Genomic DNA, 26,129 nt, shown 5'->3' with positions numbered 1-26,129 from the left:
ATTGATGTGATAGTTGAGTGGTGTAACATTCTGTGGAACTGTGGTTACCTTAATCAAAGAGGTTAGTTAGCGGCTACTTGATTGAAAAGAAGATGACAAGGGTCCTGTAATTGTTTTTAATATTTGCCAAGATAGACTTCTTCCCTGCAAATTGTTGGCACAGGAGTACCAGTAAGTCATAACCAGCTAGTAACGTGGCAGCAGATTTCATTCAGCTGTATCCCTGAACGGAATAGCTTCAGCTGGGGTGCAATAGTCAGCTGTTGAGTAATGTAAAGTGCTGTATTCTGTAGGGCCGCAGTGCCTAAATCTTTCATAGAATATTATTTCTTGTCCAAACCTTCTTTCTTTTTTGATGTACATTCTCTGAGCTAAAAACTGATCCAGTTGTTCCACCAAGATAAATTAGAAGCTGCCGTGTCCCAACTGTCAACCTTCCCATATGATGTTCGCTTGATTGATGGCCTACTTCTCAATTTAGAATATACACACTTGCACTTTGGGGGCTGAGTGTGAAACAGTCCTATGGTCCACTCAACTTCCTAACACAGTATTAGATATGACATAAGGATATTCAACATTTCCCTTTAAGCTGTGTTTTGAGGTTACAAAGTGCTTTCTGCCCTGTATTGCGGTTTTACAGGGAAATGTCGATGTGCCACACTTCCTCACCCATTGTACCAGAAGACTGCGCATTGACTGACCCTGTCATTGTGCAGCTACTTCCCTCTCAGTCAGAACAGATACTAATTGTGGAGTTTCTTTAAAAGAACCAGAGTGATATAAGTTTCAATCTTTTGCTGTGTTCTCTACATCACCAAAAAAAATCACAGTATATTAATTTCATTTGCTGTTTGTGGGATCTTCCAAAGCAACAACGACTGCATTCCAAAAACAATTTACCGGTTGTTCTTCTCACCCATACTCTAATCTTTTGAACCCATCATTCAGACAATTGACCCACAAGTGGTTCTTGTTATGGCAGGAAATTCTGGCCATTGTGCAGTTAAAAATCCCATGACACTATTTAAAAAAGAGGAAGGAGTTCTCACCAACATTCTTCCTTTAACCAATTCCACAAATATTGGATTAAGTGTTGTTTATCTCCCTGTTGGTGTGTGGATTCTGAGTCTGTGCAAAATGACTGTTGTGTGATCGCCTTAAGAGTGATGTCCCTTTAAGATCTCAGTATGCGAATGAGCTAAGTACCGGGATGTAGTCATGTGACTACAAGCCAGTGTCACTCAACAACTGTAACATCCAGATGAAGGTTCTGTAAATAGTTTGCTCTGTACTGTATATAATAGTTTAGCTGTTAAACCTGTTTGAGATCTTCAGCAAACTGGACTCCAAATGTCAACTTGCTTCTCTCTCCACAGATGCTACCAGACCTGCTGAGTATTTCCAGCACGTTCTGGTTTTATTTCAGATTTCCAGCATCCGCAGTATTATGCTTTTACTCCAGATGTGGTCTCACCTGTACAGCTGCAGTAAAACTTCTCTACTTTAATACTCGATTCCCCTTGCAATACAGTAAACACCAACATTCCATTTGCCTTTCCAATCACTTGCTATACCTGCATACTAACATTTTCTGCAAACTAGTAATGGGGGTGGAATTGGGGGAAGAATATCAACTGTATTCAAATGAGGTGATGCATTTTAGTAAAAAAAATGACAGCAGCAATTATACCCTGAAAGGAAGTGGCCTTGGTGCTTAGGAAGAACAGAACGTTTTGGAGGTATGCATTCACAGGACATTAAAGGCAACACCTCTGGCTGAAAAAACTGTTTAAAAAAATGCTAATGGAATTCTGGGTTTTTATCGCAGGAGGTATAGAATATAAAAAGCAAGAGATAATGTGGTGCCTATATAAAATTAGTTAGACTACTGTGTGTGGTATTGGACTCCTCACTATTGGATGGTAATTGAGGCTTTTGAGAGGGTACAACATAGATTTGTTTGTACAAGGAAATATGAAGAAAGACTTGAAAAATTGCACCTTTTTTCATAAGAACAATATAGATTACAGTGTGATATGATAGAAATGTTTAAATTGCAAAAGGATATGACTGGGCAGATAGAAGAAGATTGTTTCCAGTAGTTGAGAAGTCAAGAATGAGAGGCCGAGATACAAGATTAAATCTAAGAGATTCAGATTAGGAGGCAGGAGAAACTTATTTACAAAGGGTAGTGAGGCAGTTGAATTCACATCCTGGGTTAATAGTCGAGGCAGAAGCTATGTCAACATTCAACAGTCACCTGGATAGGTGGATCAAGGAAGAAAAGTTGAAAAGATACAGGAACAAGGTAGGCAAATGTAATTAAAACTATTTTCTTGCATGGAAGATAAATACCAGCACATACTGGTTGAGCCGAATGGCCTGTTTGTCTATTGTAGTTTCCATGTATTTCTATGTATATGTGTGTCCAATAGGTGAGGCTCCTTGGTGATTGTGTACTCATGACATCTAATGTATATGGATTAATTACATCCCACCATTGGCAGCCATGCCTATAGAACCTAGAGTGCACAGCCCGACATTCCCTCCTCAAATCCTTCTGCTTCTGTAACTCTCTTTCTTCCTTTAAGATACAAACATACATACAAACATATGAATTAGGAGCAGAAGTAGGCCATTCGGCCCCTCAAGCCTGCTCTGCCATTCAATAAGATCATGGCTGATCTGATTGTGTCTCGAATTCCACACTCTCATCTAACCTGATAACCTTTAATTCCCTTGCCTAACAAGAATCTATCTACTTATGCCTTAAAAATATTCAATGACCCCGCCACCGCCACTTTCTGAGGTAGAGAGTTCCAAAGTCACACAACCCTGTGAGAGAAAAAGTTCTCCTCATCTCTGTCCTAAACGGGCAACCCCTAATTTTAAAACAGTTCTTTTATTTTATTTTTACTTTTATTTTCAATTACTCTCATAATAAAGCATAGCATTCCATTAGCTTTCTTTATTACTTGTTGTATCTGCATACTAACTTTTTGTGACTCCTGCACTAGAACACCTAGATCCCTCTGCACCTCGGAATTCTGCAGTCGTTCTCCGTTAAGTAATACTCTGCTTTTCTATTCTTCGTGCCAAAGTCAACAACTTCACATTTTCCCACATTATACTCAATCTGCCAGATTTCTGCCCACTCACTCAACCTATCGATATCAATCTTCCTTAACATTCACCTTTTTGGTCAAGCATTTGGTTGCTCTTTTAATCTGTCCTCCTTTGGTTTTCTCATGGTCCGGTGAAGCACTTAGTGGCATTTTGTTACTTTAAAGGCACTACTTAAACACGAGTTCCTATTTTCTGTAGCAATTGACCCATTAATTTCCCTTTGCACTCCAGACCCATCAGCATTGCACTCCTTATGTTACACAGCAGTTGTTCTTTTGAATTATCATAGAGAGTCAAACAGTGGGCATATCTGCAGATAGTTAGTGCAGAGGTAGTTCATGTGTTTACGTGTTTACAGGTTACTTAATTCCTGTTCATTGCTACTCCTGTGAAAAGCACAACCCAACTCTGCTATTTGCAGCAGAAAAACGAGTATTGCAGGTGCCAGCAATAGACATATTCAATAATTAGTTTTCACATGATAGTAAAGGCTTGATGCCATATGTGATGGACAGCTTGGTTAGCAAGATAGGAAAACAGAAATTGCAAAATGTTAGGGTGCACACATGTGGGCAAGTTTGACAAATGGTCTGAATGCCCATTGCTGGCTTTAAAGAGCAGTAATTAAACTTACTTAAAAGGTACATTATTCTGGGTATACTCAAATCTAACACTGTGACTGAAATTTTACCGGCACTTCGGAGATGAGGTGGGAGGGCTGGAAAAATCATGGCGGAAGGCATCGGGAGGGAAGCATGTCATCTGCATGTTGTGAAAGGTGGCCGGTCTAGCGGGAGGAGGTCATGCTCCAACATGGCGGGAAGGTAATTAAGCCTGTTTAACAGGCAGTTGACTCCATTTTTACAAGCTGTTTCAGATTTTATGAGGAGTGCAATGGGGCTTCAGAGGCTTGCCGGCTAAAACGACGCAGAGGCTCAGCGGCAGGTCATTCATAGCTGCAGTCAGCAGTCATTGCAAGTAGTAGTGGAGCTTAGTTGTACTGGGTGCACAGTGGCAGGAGCAGTTTGTTACCAAGACACACTTGACTGGCACAGTGAAGCACTCTGGTTGAGTTTTCTCACCGAACTGCCACTGTACATGAAGAGTAAGTGGAGGGGAGCGTGGGATTGCCTTGAATGCTATGCGCCTCATCCATTCCGGCTTCAAGGCCTCCAGTGAGGAGGAGCATCAGAGAGTGAGAGAGCTGCAGCCACTGGGAGTGGTCCTTCAACATCCAAAGGGGCACGAGGAGCATGGGGCTGGAAGTGGGCATGGATAAGGAGGACACAGAAGGGCACGCAACCAACCTCTTGCGCTCAGGAGAGGCTACCCACAAGAGAGGGTCTACTGTCAGAGGCTGAACTTCCTGCAAATGTCCGAGCAGCATTGTCACCGAGTTGTGCACCATGATGGAGGACGAGCTGAGCCCCATGGCAAGTGGTGGGCACTGCATTGGATCTTGGTGTCCCCAGCGAGGATGAGGAAAATTCGCCACAGGTTTCTGGGTGTGCATGTCTTTACTATTTGGCATATTATTAGCCCTTATATGAACTGTAGTCCCGGTGGAAGATTTGATGTTCATTCAATGAACCAAACCAGCTCACTGTTATTGCAAAGATCTGGCACAGCTCTTTAATGTTTCTTCTTAACAACTTTGCATGTAGGGCATCTATCCTGGGTTACTTTAAGGAGGTGTTCAGGATTTATCTTTAGCTTAAACATTCACAATGTTGTACATCTCGTCAAGATCACCCTTTAATTGCCTTTCCTTTTTATTAACATATGCAATATATGTTGTTTTCATCTTCAAAATACAATATGGATGTTCAGATTAGTTTTATGATCAAGTAACACGAGTGGATTAAGAGGAAGTGTTCCAATATTTGTTGTCCCATCTGTCTAGACACAGCTATTTCTGGCCGCTCCATCATTCGGTAGTAGCCTTGTGCTATCATGTGCTATCTAGAAAGGGAATGGGTCAACTGCCAAAACCTATAAGTCTGATCTTCCTACTCCACATAAAATATGCAAATTTGGAGAAGTGTATGCCCTTTTGGGTATAATACAAATGAAATATGATATGCAAGCATGGAGGAAGTGCAGAGAAGGGTAATGAGTATGAGATTGTAAAAGTAAGGGAGATGGGTGGAAAGGGTCATTGTCTGCAGTTTAGGGAGAGGAAATTACATGGAGATTTCATGAAGTAAAATATGAAATATCTGAAAAAACCCCTGAACAGTACTTTAAAATAACCCATGCTTTGTAGGATCAGAGGAATATAAGCGAGAGAAAAGTGACTCAGGATCGGATTTCTTTCAGAAAAAGCCTCTTCATACAAAGGGTGTCATGCTAGGCCCCCACCTACCAAGAATGAGGCACATTAATTTTGTCATGAACATTGATTTTTAACTGTTGTTGGTGCGAGAAAATGACTTGTTAAACAGATCAGCCGTGGCTGGAAAAACCATTTACATACTAACAGACTTGAGAAGGTGAGGAAGTGTATTCCAAGGTCTGCTAAGGAGGAAACAATCCACAAGGGCCAGGACTGGTTAGACCAGCTGGTCACATGACTAACTGGCTATTCCAGGGTTTTCTTTTGAACTGGCCACAGAGAGTTTGAACTCAGAAAGACTGTTTGCTCCTGGACTGAGAAGATCTCTCCTGTCTGCTCCCATTTCTTTCTCTCAAGCCTCTGAATCCACTGAAGACACATAAACCCCAAGAGAGAAAAGTCTCCTACAGTGAACAAGGTTTAAGAAGAATACAGGGCCCCAACAAAAAGAAAGATCTACCTACAATCAAGGGCTCTACAGTGAGCTCGAAGACCAGTAACAAAAACTCTTCAGATATTGCCTCAAATTTGTCCACTTTATTTTTCTTCTCTTTTCTGTCTCTATTTGCATGTGTGTATTGCATATGCATGCTAGCGTGGGTGCTTTGTGTATCCGTAGGCTTCAGTTGAATTAGAGTTTAAGTTCAAGTTTAATAAGTGTCAACTTTTCTCCTTTAAACCTAAGAAAAGCTGTTTGTGCTGGTTTCTTTGCCTTATAGTTGGAAAGCAGTGAACAAGGATTCACCAAGGAGGAGATAAAAACACAGTGTGTTTAAAATTAAACCCTGTTACGGTAAGACCAGGTGAAGGCTGAGTTGGACCCCTAGTCACCTTTTTCATCTGGTTGTAACAAGGGTGATAAATGTTATGTATCAGGTAAAGTAATAAAGTCAGGATTTATGGATGTTGAAAATGAAACTGGAGGCTGAGGCAGTTAGGACACAAGACCGAGTCGAGCTTTCGGTTCAAAGGCCATCTCTTGTCCTACAATTTTCTTAGGAGTCAGAATGATATCACATAAGAATTTAAGAAATAGGAGCTGGAGGAGGCCACATGGTTCTTCAAGCCTGCTCGGCCATTCAATAAAATCATGACTGAACCTCTACATCAACTCCACTTTTCACGTCATCCCCCTTGATACTCTTAGTGTCCAAACATCAATCAAGCTCAGCCTTGAGTATACTCAATGGTCTGAGCACCTGCAGCCCTCTCGATAGAGAATTACGATTCACAATCCTCTGAGTAAAGAAATTTCTCCTCATCTCAGTCCTAAACGACCCAGCCGACCCCTTATCGTGAGAAAATTATCCCAGTTCTAGACTCACTGTGCATGATTTTCTTCAGGGATTTGATCAACGTAGGTTTCCATTGATGCTAGGTGCAAATATGAGTGGGTGGCTACCCTACCAACACTCACTGTCTAGGGCCACGTCAAGAAAAGACCACTTGAGCGAAGTGCTGGGGGTGCCATTGTTGCCCATAGAGCCTTAACATCTCATATTGCTAGATCCTATATTGGAAAGGCGGTAAAGCTGGTATACTGGAAGCACAAGACCAAATGGGTTAAAGTACCTTCTTCATCTGAGCCTTTCTTCTGAGTTTTTGATCACGTAACATAGCAAGAGTTGCTGAGGATGGGAGAGGACGGAGAGTAAAGGAAGGACAGTTAATAGTACTTTGTACCCTGTTCCCTTCTATTATTTTGTTGATCATTTCTTTCCTATTTTTCTCCCTATTCTCTGTCCTATTGGCCATACAGTGCACATTTCCATATTCCTTCCTTAAGCCTCCTTTTTTTAATGCTTTGCTCCATTACTATACATATTCTTGGCTCTTCCCACGTATGGTCCTAAGATTCGCCCTTCCTCTTGAGTTACTGGTGTAAATGTCTCCCCTCTGCTCTATTTCGTTGAGGACTTGACCTATCACACTGCTTCATTGATAGTCAGCTGTGGCTCATTTGGTAACATACTGTCCTCTGAGTCAGAGGGATTGTGGTCACTAGCCCCACGCCAGAGACTTAACAACAAAAAACTAGACTGATGCTCCAGTGCATTACTGAGGGAGTGACTCACTGTTGGAGATGTTGCCTTTTGGATGAGACATAAAACCAAGGACCAAATTCCTTCTCAGGTGGATGTAAAAAATCCCATGGCACTATTTCAAAGAGCAGGGGAGTTATTCCAGGTGTCCTGGCCAATATTTATCCCTCAATCAACATCTCTAAAAACAGATTATCTGGCCATTATCACAATGGCATTTGAGGGAGATTGCTGTACATAAATTGGTTGCCATGTTTCCTACACTTGAAAAGTACTTCATTGGCTGTAAAGCACTTTGGGGACATCCTGAGTTTGTGAAAGGTGCTATATAAATGCAAGTCTTTTTCTCTTTTTGCACATCAGTGCACAGAATGGTGAGTCATGGGCCTGGGGAGGGAAGAAAAGTTAGGCCGAAACCAGACTTTTTGCACCTAATTTATGGGTGATGTAAGTTATTTATGATTTTCATTATCACCGTGATCATTGTCACATTGCTTAAACTTTTTGATATCATTGATAACCTAGTTTTAGTTTTAAAATTTTGCCTCCCAAAATTACTAAAATAGGAACAAACTGATCTTACACGTGGTGCTACGTTTATAGGTTTGTTTTGATGCTTTCATGGAAATCAGCCCAGAAATTAATGTTGGCTATATCTACAAATGCTTAATATATTTAATTACTTTCCTTTGTCTACTATCTGAGGAGTGATATGAACCAATTTAAAATAAAAGGGTTTAATGCTTGTGTTAAAAAATAGATAGAAGATTGTCTAATGAACCCATTAAGCATTCATCCACTGATACCACTGATAGTAATCTCCAGGCCCCTGTTCTTGTTTGTCTCCAAAACAATGACTGTGTTTCAAAAAAATTATGATATCCTAAGGATGTGATAGGCTCCATCAAAATGCAAATTCTTTATTTTCTTATCTGTTTATATTCCCAAACCAAAAGTGACATGAAAGGAAATGGTCAGATATTCAGACTGTTGGGACATTTAGACAGAATCCCTGGCTCTCTGCTATTCGCTGCGTAGGGGTGTCGGGGGGTTTAGCCTCGATTATAACTCAGGGCATCAGTGCAGGAGCTGAGGTTGGTCGCAGACTATCTGGCCCCAATACTGTGAGGTTCAGGAGAGTTTATCTCCCAGGCCTTCACAGAGTGGGTTGGTCGCCCGCCCCTTGTCCCACCTCTGTTAAAACTGGAAGTGGGTGGATTAAATGTGGATTGGGTTTGGGTTTCAAATTCATTCCAATTTAACTTCCCACCCCACCCAAACCCACCTGTTTTTGGGCTTAAAGTTAGCCCTGTCATTAGCACATGCAAAACAGATTTAAAAGCATTAAAAGAACAATATAAAAACATCTTTAAAGTCTTTATGTATTCATGTCTCTACCACACCGTTGTTTTGACACAAGCTGAAGCCTAGTATTAAACTATTCCCTGTGAAATCTGACCTAACCTCAAAAACATTTTGTCATTCATTTATTTTAAGATTTGCCTTGAATTTATGAGTTGATGAATTAATCTATCCATCAGCGGTTCTGACGATAGCTCATTGACCTGAAACATTGGGCTGAATTTTCCCGCGGGTGTCAGGAACCCTTTGTCAAGACCATTTCAGGGTCTTGAATCTACTGATGTCTGACACTGCCCATCCACCCCACGCCCCCGGTGTGATCTTACAAGAGGCAGCCAATTAAGAGGTCGCCTCCATGTTTGCCATGCAGTTAAGGACAGTGGGCTGAACAGTGATGCAGGAGGCCCAGCCAGTGGATCCGTAGCACTGGACGATCAGCAGCCCCACTGGGAGAGGTAGGGGCTGCTGAGACAGAGAGGAAGCACGAGGGCACCTCAAAATGGAGGCGCTGTCAAATGTCTGCAGAGAATTTAAAAATAAGGAAGGCTGCTAGGAGCCTGTCCAAAACCTGTCCACCATCAACAAGGTACAAGTTAGGAGTGTGATAGCAAACTCCCCAACTGCCTGATCGCGTGCAGTTCTAACAACACTCAAGAAGCTCAACACCATCCAAGGCAAAGCAACCCACTTGATTGGCACCCCATCTACCACCCTAATCATTCACTCCCTCCACAACTGGTGCAGTGTGTATCATCTACAGGATGCACTGCAGCAACTCCCCAAAAGTTCTTCCAAATCCATGACCTCTACCACCTAGAAGGAAAAGAGCAGCAGGTGCTTGAGAACAGCAGTACCTGCAAGTTCCTCTGTTCACCTCCAAGTCACACATCATCCTGATTTGGAAATATATCGGCCATTCCATTGTTGTGGCTGGGTCGAAATCCTGGAATGCCCTATCTAACAGCACTGTTGGTGTACATACACCATATGAACTGCAGCAGTTCAAGAAGGCAGCTCACCACCACCTTTTCAAGCAATTAGGGAATGGCAATAAATTCTGCCCTTGTCAGTAATACCCACATCCCATGAGCGAATAAAAAAGAAAGATGAGTGATAACATATAATTCTCCTGTAATAAATCATCCAACCTTTGTATACCTGATAACAGGATAGACTGGTTGTATCTGTGGGTCTTGTATTCTAATTTCAGGACAGTTGGTTCCTCTTATGGCCTCAGTGTTTTGAGATGGTTCAGCATTTGTTTGTAGTTTACACAAAATAAGCTTGTGACGCAAGCATGCCAATGCTCTGAAACAGCTTGTGTCAGTCACCATGCAGGTCACGTCCATTATACCTTGGTGTGGTATCGGGCTTATAAGAAACATTCTGTTCAATGTCATCCAATTCTGGATTGTCGCTGGGGCGGGGGAAGGCAAAGGGAGAATATTTCAAAGAATGGAAAGCTTATAACATCCTTTGCTTCTACCATCTTGTAGGCCTTCAGAGTATGGAGATTTAAAAAAGATGAAAGAATTGTAGTTATACAGTATTTTTCATGACCTTACGACATCCCAAAGTGCTTTTCAGCCAATAAAGTACTTTTGATGTTCAGTCATTGTTGGAATGTAGTAAAGGCACAGCCAATTTACACACAGCAAAGTCCCACAGACAGCAATGAGATAATGACTAAATAATCAGTATTAGTGATGGTGGTTGAAGAATAAATATTGGCCGGGTCACTGGGGGAAACTCCTCTGCTCTTCTTTGAAATAGTGCCATGGGATCATTTACATCCACCTGAGAGGGCTGGCTGGAATTTCCAAACTGCAGGAAATTCCAAGAATTAATCTTCTGGACATTTTTGTGAGCGATCCAGCTTCTTTGAACATTTTTGTTTATTAATTCTAAAAAGTATTGGAGATGGTGGGGGGGTGGGGGGGGGGGGTGGTGGTGGGCGGTAGGAGGTGGTGGGTGCGGTGTGGGGGTGAGGGGAAGTCTGTTTGACTGGGCAATCCTAATGGATATTGGTGCCCTAAGACCTGGTTAGTTCTGGCTTCACATAACTGAACTGACTGTTAAAAGTAAAAGGCCCACTGAAGTTAAACAACCTCCCTTTCAATGTTATGCCAAATAAACTAAACATTTCCTCATTGGATTATGAGCACGGTGAAGGATTTCCAAAACACTCTCACACCCCTGATGGTGCATTTTAATGAGGTTGTTGCCACTGCTTTAAGGAATTACTGGGCTCCTCCCCATTCAGGTGTAGGCAGCCTTGTACCTGTGTCACTGGCTCTGCAGCCATGGAAAGGGTGTGAATGAAACCAGCCATGCTGTGTACTCACAAAGCAGGGGAGGCAGTAAAACTAGATTGTCTGCGCAATCCACTTAAATGCCAGGCATTTAGCTGGAAGCAGTCCAGAGGCTTAAAAGCACCTGCTTCACACTGAAGACACACACGGGATTTATAGCATAAACCCAACTGTTTGAACTAAAACAGTGGCGTTGGCCTCAATTACAGCAGGACTCAGTAGTAGGTAAGGATTTCTTTTTCTTTCGTTCTGTCCTCTTTTCCTGAGTTATTGACCAGGAGATTTTCAGGGAGAGGAGCTTGTGTGTATTTTGTGGGGGTGGGGGAACCTGGGTGTGGTGCACTGTAGTGTTGCTAGCTTGTGTAGAGCTTGTGTAGTTACGCGGTGTTTCAGACTCACAGATTTCTGGACAGGTTAGTTTCTCAGTCACTGTTGTAAGCAGTTGTGAGCCAGAATCCTTCCTTTGTGGCTCCTTTCCCTGACCAGGACCTGCTCGAGGAAATGGCAGGCATTTTTACAACAGTGCTGAAGTTTTGTGATGAAGTTATGGGTAATACAGCTCTTCCTCTCAGTATAGCAGCATTGGCGTGACTAATTAACTAGTCAACAAATGCCAGCTCATACAGTTAAACATCAGTGGTTTTATGAATCTTCTCAAAGCCGTATTGTGTAAGGTCACAATCGTTGTCGGACAGTGGCAGCACCGCTGATCAAAAGCAAAATGACAGCTGGCTGTGTTTGATTCACTCTGAAACCCCATATTCCAAGTAAAATTAGTACAGTCACTGTAAGTAGATGTGTGTCATATACAATACAGTGCTGCTTTTAAATGACACAGCTCTTGGAAAATTAGATTACTGGGACTGAGTGCCCACTTGCTAATCACAGTTTGATTAAATGTCTCTATCTGCTTGTGTGTTCTCCCTCTCCTGAATGTGCTGATTCATGTTTGGGTGCTGATTCTCCGGTGCTTCAGCTAACTAGCCATTTTTTATGCGTGCGTGACAGTTGTTAAAATTTATTCTTGGAATGTGGGTGTCACTGGCATTTATTGCCCATCCCTATTTGCCCTTGTGAGTGGCTTGCCAGGCCATTTCAAAAGACAGTTAGGAGTCAACCAGATTACTGTGGGAGTGGAGTCATATGTAGACCAGACCTGGTAAGACAGCAAATTTCCTTCCTTAAAGGACATTGATGAATCAGTCAGTTTTTACAAAACTCTAACAGCTTCCTTTACTGATACCAGTTTTTAAAGTGAATTCAAATTTGCAAAATGCCATTGTATGATTTGAACTCACATTCTGTGGATTATTAGCCCAGTAACATAACCACTATATAGTAGCTGGATGGTGACTGGCTGAGGACATCTCCTCAGCCAATGTGTAACAGTCACAAACACCTATTTTATAAACATATTTCTGTATGTACCCTACACATAGCACAGGGAGTAACTGTGCCACACATTGACTGAGGGAGTGTTGCAGTATTAAAGGTGCTGTTTCTCAGATGGGAGGCCCCTGTTTGACTTCCCAAATGGATATATATGATCCGATGCTGGAGTTTCAGGAGGTTTTTTATTGCAAAAGAGGCTGGGGGAGAAGGAGTCACGTATTGGCTGACCCTGTATGGAAATAAAATTGGAACAATGCACCTGGAAAGGGTAGGAGAGTATGTAGGAATAAAGAAATTCAAATAATTATGTAAAGGATGGTAAGTGCATATTCAAATAGTAGCATACTCCATCGCAGTGGTGTCAATTCAGTCCTAGAATACCAACACTCCTGCTGGATGGTAGTTTAATTTTTAAAGGCCTGTCATACACATTTCCACCCCTCCTCCAATACCATATTCCTGAGTTTTCTGAGTTGTGATACGGAAACCTCTATCGGTATTTAAATTCAGTGACCTACCATTCCCTACACTCCACATTGCAGATAGGGTAGTGCAGTGGTTAGCACCACAGCCTCACAGCTCCAGCGACCCAGGTTCAGTTCTAGGTACTGCCTGTGCAGAGTTTGCAAGTTCTCCTTGTGACGCCGTGGGTTTCCTCCGGGTGCTCTGGTTTCCTCCCACATGCCAAAGACTTGTGGGTTGATAGGTAAATTGGCCAATGTAAAAAATTGCTCCTAATGTAGGTAGGTGGTAGGAGAATTGAGGGAAGGTGGGGATGTGTGAGGGAATATGGGGTTAATGTAGGATTAGTATAAATGGGTGGCTGATGGTCAGCACAGACTCGTTGGGTCAAAGGGCCTGATCGGTGCTGTATCACTCTATGTCTTCAGTAGTTTGGTGTGCAGGAGAGTTGATGTCTGTGGCTAGCTCGCAGTATCTACATAGGAACTGAGTAGGCCAGTCAGCCCCTTAAGCCTGGTTGACTGTTCATGGCTGATCTGCACCTCAGCTCCATTTCCTGCCTTTGTTCCAAATCACTTGATACCCTCACCCAACACTAATTTTATCAAACTCATTGCTGAAATTTTTAATTGGCCAGCATCCACAACCTTTAAGAGAGCAAGTTCCTGATTTCCACCACCCCTTGTGTGAAAAAGTGCTTCCCAATTTCACTCCTAAATGACCCAGTTCTAATTTTAAGATTATGCCCTCTTGACCTAGATTCCACCACCCCACCCAAAAAAAAGTAGTTTCTTTGTGTCCTTATTCCCACAACAGAATTGTGGTCCCATCTTTTCACGGGTCAATAATTTGAAGAGATTGGTTTATAGCAATATTAGTAGAGGAGGCAAATGAAGGGTTAATGCCCTTTTGCCATAATCTCTTTGTTGTGTACAGAAAGTACACAAGGTTCAAATACAGGTTGCTTCAAAGAACTGTGTTGAAATCCAGTATAAAGAGAGTTTGTTTCCACTTCAGCAGATGTTAATTGTGCCACAAACTGAATGGATTTTTTTTTTCATTTAAAGGTGCATTGTTTTGAGGGTTTCTGTTGTACAACAGAAATTCTTGACCATAGGGAGTGAAATGGATATTGCTATTTTGGTAGTGGGGCCTGAACTCAACAGCTCCACGCCTGAAGAAAAGTACATTTTCTTGTCAGTGGAAGCGTTGATAAATCATCTGCCCTATTGGTGGACAAGTTTACCTTCCTCTTTTGCTCCCTTCTGAGGTTTTCTCGCCTCCTCTGTGGAAGGTCCAGCAGATGGCTCCACAGGCACCCTGCAGTGTGTCTCCCAAGCACCCATTCTGGATAATAAAATTTGGCAAGCTCTTCGACCACAGAATGCATCACAGCTACACACATTCCTGAGCTCACCCGTCATCCACATAATGTGCTTTCCAGCACATTCCAGGAGTCACTGAATAAGGTGGGGCATGGGAATGCCTGGCTTATTTTCTTCCCCCTATGTATGTTTAAGCCAGGGTGCTGAGGCCTTATTACTACCTAGCAAACTAGGCACAGAATGGGGATTGAACTTGTGGCTTTGTTAGTTTGTGTGGTTCAGGCCTATACCCTGCATTTACTGACTGAGCGACTGGGGACAGCACTGATGAATAAGCTTGACTTTTGTTTTGCTCCATCACGACTTAAAGAAAGAAAGAACTTGCCTATATAGTGCTACCCACAGAGTCACAGGTAACACCTACAAAGCATACACCTTTAACAAAGTAACTCTGGTGGAGGTGAATGAAAATAGAGGGCAGTAGGTGCACTAACTGTGTATGATAAGGAGATTGAAGGCTGGATTTTTACTGATGTTCTATTCGCAGCACATGTTTTAACATTTGGCTTGCAATAAAAGCCCTCAATAAATACAAGGTTCTTCTGCACAGTTGCCTAAGTTAACCATTTTTTGCATCTTGCTGATTGAACACATACTTGCATATGAATCTTGACCTTTATAGTAAAAAAAAATTACTGTAGATACTGGAAATCATAAAAAAATAAAAAAGTGCTGGAAACATTCAAGTCAGCAGCATCTGTAAAGAAATGGAAATATTAATGCTTTAGGTTTAGCCCTTCCTTGGAATCCTGACCCTAGTGTTGTGTTTATACCAATATTTGGAAAACAAGCATTCCAAATTTTGCTCTCCAGGCCCGTTTTAATTGCTGGCAACAGATGGGTCGTCTATTGTGAAATTGAGGTGGGAACATGCGTAGGCCATTCAGTCCTTCCAGGCTGTTGCACCAATTAATTTGATCATGGCTGATCTGTGCCTCAGCTCCATTTGCCTGCCTTTGTTCTCTATTCCTTCATATCATTACAACAGTGACTACACTTCCAAAGTACTTTATTGACTGTAAAGCATATTGGGACTTGCTGAGGTTGTGAAAGATGCTATATAAATGCAAGTTTTTTTCTTTCATTACCTAATACAAACCTGTTGATCTCAGTCTTGAAAGTTTTAATTGATGCAGCATCCACAATCTTTTGGGGGGGAGAGTTCCAGATTTCCACTGCATTTTTGTGAGAAAAAAAAATGCTTCCTGATATCACTCCTAAACAGCCTAGTTCTAATTTTAAGATTATGCCCTCTTGTTCCATCCCCCAACCCTCTTGAATCCCTTTCTTATTTTAAAGACCTCAATTAGCCTTCTAAACTCAAGGGATTATAAAAAAGTTTTATACAACCAGTCTTTGTATTTTAACCCTTGAAGCCCACATATCATTCTGGTGAAAGTATGCTGTACACCTCCCAAAAAGACTTGCATGCATATAGCACCTTTCATGTCCACAGGACATCCCAAAGGGCTTTACAGCCAATGAAGTACTTTTGAAGTATAATCACTGTTGTAATGTAGGAAATGTGGCAGCCAGTTTGCACACAGCAAGCTCCCACAAACAGCAATGTGATAATGACCAAATAAACTGTTTCTCCGATGTTGATTGAGGGATAAATATAGGCCAAGACGTGAGGGATAACTTCTCTGTAAAATAGCGGTTTGGGATCATTTACATCTACGTGAGAGGGCAGATGGGACCTTGGTTTAAGGTCTCATGCGAAACATGGCACCTCTGATAGTGTAGCTCTCTCTCAGTACTACACTGGAGGGTTAGCTTTGGAGTTTTGTGCTGAAATCCTGGAGTGGGACTTGACCCACATCCTTCTGACTCAGCAGCAAGAGTGCTCCCAACTGAACCACAGCCAACGAAGACCCATAAAGCTTTCCTCATGTCAGACTCGAGAAAACACAAGGTGATCGCGATTAGGAATTTAAAACTTGAGTAAATTATTTACAGTCAATTTTACTTGAGTCCTGACATACAAAGCTGGACAACTTCAAAGTGATTGGGAAGGAGGAAGGTAATGACCCCTCCTGACTGCCCAATGATTCTATCAATATATGAGCTATGCTATGTGTATTTTTGCTATAAATTTACAACAGCAACTTGCATTCATGTAGCGCCATTAGCATAGTAAAACATCATAAGGTGCTTAACAAGAATGGTATCAAATAAAATTTGACACCCAGCCACATAACGAGATATTAGGACATGTGACCAAAAACTTGATAAAGGAGTTAGGTTTTAAGGAACATCTTAAAGGAGCTAGAGAGGATGACAGGTTTAGGGAGGGTATTCCAAGCCTTAGGGCTTTAGGTTGCCCAATGCACAGTTGCAAATGATGGGGGGATGAAAATCAAGGATGCGCAAGAGGTCAGAATTGAAAGGGCGCAGAGATCTTAAAGGGTTATAAGGGCTGGAGGAAGTTACAGAGTTACAGCTGAATACATAGATATTTTTCTGAAGGAGTTTCTAATTTGGAGCAGTAACTAGGATAATCGTTTGCATAAATATTCCAAGCATATCTTTGGTACCTTGTGTTTTTCTATGGCTCACAATACCCTTCTCAAAGTGCTGCATCATAGCAATGCCATTGTAGCACCAATGTCCTGTGCACACATGTTTAGTTCAAACCCAGGTAGTGCTTGAAACTGACTGTCAATTATGCAGTCTGATTCACATTGATTGCAATGCAACTGGAGCGGTCCCAGATCAGCATCAATGAATTGGTCATCAGTGCCACATGGATTGAAATAGATTAACAGTCCTTAATGGCTAATTTAAAGTGTCACCGGTATGCGGTCCATCTCTCATTTATTTATGTTTCATCCCCACATTTTGTACTATCCTGGGCCAAGGCTATTTCAATAATATAAGGTTAATTTGGGCTAACTATCTCTCCAAGGGAAACAGCAGCTTTCTATAGCTCAAGCCTAATGCAGAGCGTGAAATGTAGAATTTGGATAGGGAATTGTCCATGCAAAATTCATATAATGTGGGAAAAAGTGAATTTGTATACTACTCCACTTAACCTGTAAGCAATGGAAAACCCAGACAACAAGAGATCTAACAGCTTTGCCCGGGACTCAAATGAGTGATGCATTGCCAGGTTCCCTGACTTTGTGTTTTGCCTCAGTACGTAAGCAAGCAACAGTCACACCACACAAGTGCCAGGCAATGAAAATATCCAACCAGAGAGAATCTAACCATCTCCACTTGACTTTCAATGCCATTACCATCACTGAATCCCTCACCATCAACATCCTGGGGGTTACCATTTACCAGAACTTAACTGGACGAGCCATATAAATACTGTGGCTACAAGAACAGGTCACAGGTTAGGTATTCTGCAGTAAGTAACTCACCTCTTGACTTCCCAAAGCCTGTCCACCATCTATAAGGCACAAGTCAGGAGTGAGATGGAATATTCTCCATTCTTCTGGATGAGTGCAGCTCCAACAAAACTCAAGAAGCTTAATACCATCCACAAAAATGCAACCTGCTTAATTGGCATTCTGTTCACCACTTTAAACATTCACTCCTTCCACCACTGGTGCACAGTGGCAGCAGTGTGTACCATCTACAAGGTGCACTGTGGCAACTCGCCAAGCCTCCTTCAACAACACCTTCCAAACCCACGACCTCTTCCACCTAGAAGGACAAGGCCAGCAGCCGCATGAGAACACCACCACCTACAAGTTCCCCTCCAAGTCACACACCATCCTGACTTGGAAATATATTGCTGTTCCTTCACTGTCAGTGGGTCAGAATCCTGGAGTTCCCACCCTAGAAGCACTGTGGGTGTATCTACACCACTTGGACTGCAGTGGTTTAAGGGGTCATCTCACCACCACCATCTCGAGGGCAATTAGGGATGGACAGCAAATGCTGGCCTTGCAGTGATGCCCACATCCCATGAATCATAGAATGGTTACAGCATAGAAGGAGGCCATTTGGCCCATCGTGCCCATGCTCTCTGCAAGAACAACTCACCTAGTCCCACTCTTCTGCTTTTTCCTCATAGCCCTGCAAATTTTTTCTCTTCAGATAATCATCTCGTTCTCCTTTGAAGGCCTCAATTGAATCTGCCTCCACCACACTCTCAGGCAGTGCATTCCAGATCTTAACTGCTCGCTGCTTTAAAAAAAAAGTTTTTCCTCATGTTGCTGTTTCCTTTACCAATCGTCTTAAATCAGTGTCCTTTGGCCAATAAGAACAATTTCACCCCAGCTACTCTGTCCAGACCTCTCATGATTTTGAACATCTCTATCAAATCTCCTCTTAATCCTCTCCTTCAAGGAGAGCAGCTTCTCCAACCTATCCACGTAACTGAAATTCCTCAGCCCTGGAGTCATTCTTGTGAATCTGTTCTGCACCCTCTCTAATGCCTTCACATTCTTCCAAAATTGTAGTACGCAGAATTGGACACAATATTCCAGTTGAGGCCAAACCAGTGTTTTATACAGGTTTATCATATCTTCCTTGTTTTTGTACTCTATGCCCCTATTTATGAAGTCCAGGATCCCATATGCTTTAGTAACCACTTTCTCAACCTGCCCTGCAACCTTCAATGATGTGTGCTCCTGCACCCTCTTTAGAATTGTACGCTTCAATTTACCGCTACTCCTTATTCTTCCAGCCAAAATGAATCACTTCACACTTCGCCACATTAAATTTCAAAAAAGAATGAATGAGAGACAATTTCAGATGTATTTAATGACACTTTGTGATGCCCATGGTGTAGAGTCTGCTTACTGATCTTATAGAAGGAAGCTATGAGTTCCTTAAGAAGCAGAACAAGAGAGAGAGCAAGCAGTAAAGAGAAAATTTGTATACATCATGCCTTTTGTGATGTCCCAAAGCACTTCGCAGCCAATTAAGTACTTTTCAAAGTGTCGTCACTGTTCCCAATGTAGGGAAGTGCAACTGCCAACTGAAGCACAGCAAGCTCTCACAAAGAGCAATGAGCTAATGACCAGATAACATGTTGATGGAGGGATAAATATTGAGCAGGACACTGGAGATAACACCGCAAGGTATCTTGAGGTCTTTTATGTCCATCTGAGAAGGCAGACGGGGGCTCAATTAACATCCCACCCAAAAGACAGCTCCTTCAACAGCACTGCACTCCCTCAGTACTGATTGGAGTGTCCACCTGGCTTAAGTGCACAAGTCTTCAGAGCAATATTCCCTGTAAACCCGAAAGTTCCCGTGCAATCTGCACACAACTTGGCCCCTTTTGCACAGCTGCGCAAAAAATGTTAAAGGGGCCGCACCCTCAAATAAATCATCAGAACACTCCAAGAGAAAATTAGAGGGAATGTTACTTGTGAGTGGGACTTGGAAGCCAAAACTGGCTTAGATCTAGGAGTGCTACCATTCAGCCACAGCTGACACCTTCAAGAGCACGTGCTATTGAATAACATAACATTTTTAGCGCTTTGTCGAGTTCTGATACAGTACACAGCACATTTATAAATACATGCAGGGGATAATTTTTGCCTTGGAGCCCGAAACGAGAATGAATTGGCAGTAAATCTGTGGTCAGCAATGTACTGCTATAAGAACATCAGAAATAGGAGCAGGAGTAGGCCAGATGGCCCTTCGAGACTGCTCCAGCATTTAATAAGATGATGGCTGATCTTCTAACTCAACATCACCTTCCCCAAACCCCATGAAAATTGCACCCCACTCCCCTGAACCATGCTCCAAGTTAAAAATGAACAGTCTCTTGTCTATCCAATTGGATGGTTCTGTCCGATTGGATGATTCTTGTCAAACAGCCTTTTATCCCATTTCCAATGTTGTTTATAACAATTAAAGGAAAACTAAAATCACATGAGTTTTTTCAATGCCCCTATGATTTTTCTCCCAAGTTGCTCGGAGATTAATTTTTAATCCCTGGAAACTCCAGGACAATGCTGGGGATTTAACAAACCAAAGATCAATAGGCAGCTGTTAAAAAGCACCCCCACCATATGCTATATTTAGATAGTAATGTTTGCAAATAGTGTTAGGCTCGTTTTATTTTATATCCGGAGGCTTAGGCTGGGGCTGGGTGATGAAGCTGTCAGAGCAGTATGTGGTTTTTACTCGTGTTTCTGCAGCCAATAGGATACCAGGTTTCTGTGTTTGCCTATTAGCCCTAGGTTGCCTGTAGCCATGGGAGAATTAGGAGAGAGCTGGATAAAATAAACCCATGTAGCTTTGTCCTTCACTACAAGGTGGGATCCACACAGTGGCTGTTCAGACTGACGTATATCTCTGATAAACACTTCATTTACTACCCTTATTGTGGGAGAGACTGATTGTACAACAACCATCTGAAGTAATAGGGACTGTGCTAACTTGTAAACCATGCGATACGAGGCCAAGAAGGATATATCTCGTGAGGCATAGTAAGGTAGTTCACAGTCTTTATGGACTCTTGGATGTCCATCAAAAAAGGGCTGGAGATTGAGACAGAGCCTGCCTGGTTTCTTCTCTTAATATGCAAATTAAAATAGAAAGACTAATTTAAAAAAGTTTAGTTTAGTTTAGAGATACAGCACTGAAACAGGCCCTTCGGCCCATCGAGTCTGTGCCGACCATCAACAACCCATTTATACTAATCCTACACTAATCCCATATTCCTACCACATCCCCACCTATCCCTATATTTCCCTACCACCTACCTATAATAGGGGCAATTTATAATAGCCAATTTACCTACCAACCTGCAAGTCTTTTGGCTTGTGGGAGGAAACCGGAGCACCCGGAGAAAACCCACGTAGACCCAGGGAGAACTTGCAAACTGCACACAGGCAGGACCCAGAATTGAACCCGGGTCGCTGGAGCTGTGAGAAAATTTATCAGTAAAACAAATGATTCTCACTGCACTCTTGTTGGCAGTAAACTAAGTGGTGAAGAAGTGTGAAAGTGGTATCTGCTGTCAATAACTGCAGGCGGATGTTGCCCCACCGTTAAATACTCATAAACATGTGAACGATCTCAGAACTTGCAGGTTCTTGAGCATTCTGATGCGCCTTTTATAATGTAGCCCTTGTATATAAAGATGCATTGAGTGCAGTAGCTGCACGATGGTGCACATCGATTGCAGAAACCAAAAGCCGTACCAAATTGGTCACAAAATGTTCTGTTCCTTTTTTGTCCTGGACCATACGTTAAACCGATGCACTCAGCAAACTTCAAACTTCAATGCGCTTTTTTTCTTCTTGACAACAGAAAGGTTCCGTTTTGCTGTTTATATCCTGATCTGAAATCTAGCCAGGAAATGACACCACGGTCAGATGCGATAGTTAGCCTCCTTTTATAGTGTTATGATGGGTTCCACCATGTGAGGTGTTTACTGCTTGAGATCGCACTTAATGTTGATATGGCTGATGTTATTTCCATGGCATATCAAGGTTCTAAGAATATGGACTGCCACTTGAGCTCTATAGACTATTCACAGGTAAGGGAATCTTTAGCATCAACTGGGTACGACTGGCATTAGGTTGCTGTTATGCATTTTCCCATTTTTGAAAAACTTGCAACTGAAAGCACTCAAAGCACTGGTTGCTGTCAGTTTTGCCGACAGCTGCTTCCCCTTTTTCTCCCATGGCTTCCTGTGCATCTTGAGTATGTTAGAAATGACAATGATCCAATTATTAGGGGGATGGTACGCAAACCAAAATGATTTATAAGAATTTCCTATCAGACACAACTAGAGTGAGTTTTGCTCAGTAAGTTTAGAATAGGGACGATCTCTCAACTCACACCAAGCAGTATTTATTGTTAATTATTCTTTTGATGCTCAGTCTCAGTCAGATTTTTCATTAATTAGCAGCATCCATGTGCAACTAAATAGCACTGCACTGAGCATGAGGCCCACTTGATTTCTTCTGTACTCAGGGGGACTAAGGGAGAATTTTGATGTGTGCATGTGAAAACTCAACTGGCCACTGGACCATTACTCTCCAGTTTGTTCTACCTTAATTCCAGTAACCAAAGATAACAAATCTTCTGCCTGAGTCTCCTTTGACTTTGCAGGTTAGCAACTCGTGTAGCATGATGAATGCTGGCCATCAGTTGTCCAACAATTTAGACCAATGGACCTAAGCTGCACCAACTTTGATAAAGATTATCGAGCAATAGGTTTCGGAGAGTAGACCTCATGGGGGTGAACTGCTGTGCGAAAGGAATACATTGGGAACAACCATTTAAAAGGAAGGAATGTGGAAGGGAAAATTGAACTGTTTTGAATAGATGTTTTATATATTGTGCAATTATCCTCAAAACAAATGGAGGATCAAACAGGAGAATAAAACTCACATAGATGGGAAAAGAATGATGTTATAGAGGCATTAGGGAGAAGAGAAACACTGTCGAAAGTTCTCAAATGGACATGAAAGCAGCAGGATAGGGAAAGCAATAAAATCAAGCAGAGGCTGGGCAAAATACTTAAGAAATGCAAAGAAAGAACAAGAGAGAAACACAGTTGAAAATGCAATGGCCCAGAAACAAGCACAGTGTGCAGAGGGATATTGAGCTGATTGCCAGGGGTATTAGAGAGGGGATAATAGGGAGATTGTGGAATTACTATTTCATTATTTTGAGATTGTTTTACCACTCAAAAGGGAGATAGGTGTCTCAGTTGAAAGAGGAGGTTAAGGGAGAGAGCTCACTAGAAATCCTCAGGATTAAAATGAAAGGTATAATACACAATGCTGGCCAGCTTCCCACATTCTATCCTCCATAAACTCGAGGTCATCCCAGAACTCTGCTGCCCCTGTATTAATCCATTCACCCATCACGCATGTACTCAGTGACCTCCACTGGCTCCTGGTTAAGCAATGCCTCGATTTTAAAACTCGCATTTTTGTATTCAAATCTCTTCATGGCCTCACCCTTCCCCATATCTGTACCCTCTTCCAGCTCCACAACCCTCAGAAATATCAGCACTCTGCTAATTCTGGCCTCTTGGATACCCTTAGTCACTCCACCATTGCTCGTGGTGCCTTCAGCTGCCAAGGCCCTAAGCTCTGGAATTCCCTCCTTAAACCTCTTCGCTTGTCTACCTTTCTTTCTTCCTTTAAGACACTCCATAAAGCATACATCTTTCATTAAACTTTTGGTCATACTTTAATATTTCTTTATATGGCTCAATGCCTGAATTTGTTTGACAACAGTCCTGTGAAGCATCTTGGGACGTTTTGTTATGTTAAAGGCACTATATAAATGCAGGTTGTTGTTGCTGCTGTTGCTGCAGTTTATGAAGCTAAAGTTTTTTTAAAAAGGCCCCAGGCCTTGAAAACTGCCAACCGATGGTGTTGGTGGATTTGGCTGGAGAAATGCAAAGCCCCTCACTGATAACGTTGAAACCTCAATGGAATCAAGTAACATTTGAATAGATTGGAAAAAATTATAAATTATAGTTTATTAAAAAACAGACGAAGGATAAGTCAAATTACAAACTGTGAACATTGCCTTAATTGTGGGGAAATCTTCAAGACTTTGAGGGCTGGAATAGTGAATCAGCTGGAAAGCCGGGCTTATCAGAGAGAGCCAGTATAGCTTCAGCAGAAGGTGCTTGTGTCTAGGGCTGCCAACCATCCAAGATTGTCCTCGAGTCTCCAGGAATTAAAGATTAATTTTCCGGATATTGCTGCGAAAACCTCGGGGAAAAGATCATTGGGACATTAAAAAAAAATTGTGTTTTTAAAAAATTTTCTTTCAGCATATTTATTAGTTACAAAAATATTGGAGATGGGGGAGAAAGGCTGTTTGGCTGTGTGAGGCGGTTGTGTTGGAGATCATATGATACAACTTCCAGAAATACGTCCAACCAGAGTTGGCAGCCCTACCTATGTATGACCAGTTTATTGAATGTCTTTGAGCAGGTTGTCGACAGGGTTGCCATATCCGGTTGGAGGCATTCCTGGAGGTTTGAGCATGTGATGTTCTGACTATCTGATGTTGGAACATGTGATGCCAGATCACGTGACACCAGATCACATGACTTCTACAAATGCTATTGCATTTACGTTGAAATGGTTGGGTCCCCTGTAGTTGAGAAACTTTATTTATGGTTTCTTGCCAGTAGCTGATGTGTGAGAAGTTCCAAGAGACTTCCCATGGGCAGGGAAAGAGGAGAAACCGAGGCTGGCGAAAAGGGGAATCCATTCTCTCCATCTCTCTTCATGAGTAGCCAGTCTCCCTCTTTCCCTCCAAGCTCCCAATTCCTCAGTCTCCTTCTCCCCCAACGCTTGAGCCTCCCGCAATTTTAGGCCCATCAATCTGCAATTTCAGCTCCATCTCTGCGATTTCAGGGAAACAGACCCCTCCCCCAAGCTGCCCAACCTTCCCCCCCCCCCCACCCCCCAACCTCCCCGCAATCCATAACTCCACTGGCCATTAGTAGCTTTTTGCAGGGGGCGGCCCGTGATGAGCTGCATGTGAAAGGAGGGAAATGATTCTGTTTAAAGTTAATGCAATTTAACCTCATTCTGAATCCTGGCGCCAGTGCCTCACATAAGTGGCTGTTGTTCATGTGGGCACACTGCGGTGGAAATCAAAGTCGCTCATCTTCCAGGCTGCTGGAAGTGACACTCAGGCAAGGAACCCCTAATTCTGGGAAACTCCTGACTGTTTCAAGAAGGTTGGAAACCCTAGTTTCTGATCTGGTTGATAAGAGTGAGGCAGTGGAGGTTATCTGTCTGTACTTCAGGAAGGCATATGACACTCATGTCTCACTGCAGTATGTTTACAAAAAGGACTGGGTGAATAGACAAGGAAAGAGGATACAGTTCGAGAATCACAGCAAGGAAACTGATGGAGGGGTTGGCTAGATGGACCAGTAGTCTCCTGCACTAAACGTTGTTCTGACTACAACACAGATAGGAAGCCGGCTGTGCAAAGTAAGCAAAGAAAAAGAAAAACAATCATCTTCAAATAGGACATCTCAAAAATTTCTCTCATAGCCCAGTATTTTGAGGCACATTTACACTTTAACAGGTGTCATATGTAATGAATGGCAGATTTGCAATTGCTTTCTTTGATTTTCTTGAGTTGTACCACATTACCACACTTTCTCAGGTCAGGGTACAGTACACAGTACACAGTGGACAGTACTTTATTTTTATTCATTCATGGGATGTGGGCGTCGCTGGCCAGGCCAGCATTTATTGCCCATCCCTAATTGCCCTTGAGAAGGTGGTGGTGAGCTGCCTTCTTGAACCACTGCAGTCCATTTGGGGTAGGTATATCCACAGTGCTGTTAGGAAGGGAGTTCCAGGATTTTGACCCAGCGACAGTGAAGGCACGGCGATATAGTTCCAAGTCAGGATGGTGTGTGACTTGGAGGGGAACTTGCAGGTGGTGGTGTTCCCATGCATTTGCTGCATCGTTTTGGAGAAGGGGCGGAAATTTATATGGAATTTAGAAATGGCTGAAGATTGCGGCAACTGAACTTATTGTAACTATAAGATAAATGGCACCAAAGGCTCAAGTGAGATTTTGTGGAACTTTTAAAGAAAGTCTTTGACTGAAGGACTTGGCAGAGGCACCCAAAGAAAGGAGCAGGGCATTGGAAGGAGGCAGAAAATAACATGTTTTACTGAGAGAAACCTTCAGATTCTCCTGGACAAAATAGCAAATAAGAGAGAGAGAGTTATGACTGGGTACCCATGGGAGGAAGTCTCTGAAGGGTGTCATGTATGTCATATGG

The 26,129-nt window shown here is 42.4% G+C and overlaps 1 protein-coding gene across 2 annotated transcripts in view; it reads left to right on the top strand.

Annotated features, from left to right (window-relative positions):
• LOC137348065 (rho GTPase-activating protein 27-like) overlaps nt 1-26,129 on the top strand; it is a 212,896-nt gene that overhangs the window by 93,148 nt on the left and 93,619 nt on the right. Inside the window, exon 1 of one of the 2 annotated variants that reach the window (XM_068013212.1) lies at nt 21,738-21,875. The exons of the other annotated variant lie outside the window; for it this stretch is intronic. Within the exon in view, the coding sequence (XP_067869313.1) occupies nt 21,798-21,875 (78 nt within the window). The 5' untranslated portion in view covers nt 21,738-21,797. Of the gene's footprint in view, nt 1-21,737; nt 21,876-26,129 lie in introns of those variants that run through there. 2 annotated transcript variants of the gene reach the window in all.

This window comes from Heterodontus francisci, chromosome 33 (genome assembly GCF_036365525.1).
Source record: "Heterodontus francisci isolate sHetFra1 chromosome 33, sHetFra1.hap1, whole genome shotgun sequence".
Classification (NCBI taxonomy): Eukaryota; Metazoa; Chordata; class Chondrichthyes; order Heterodontiformes; family Heterodontidae; genus Heterodontus; species Heterodontus francisci.
The sequence above is the reverse complement of the archived record's forward strand: the minus strand, read 5'-3'. Positions and strand labels throughout refer to the sequence as shown.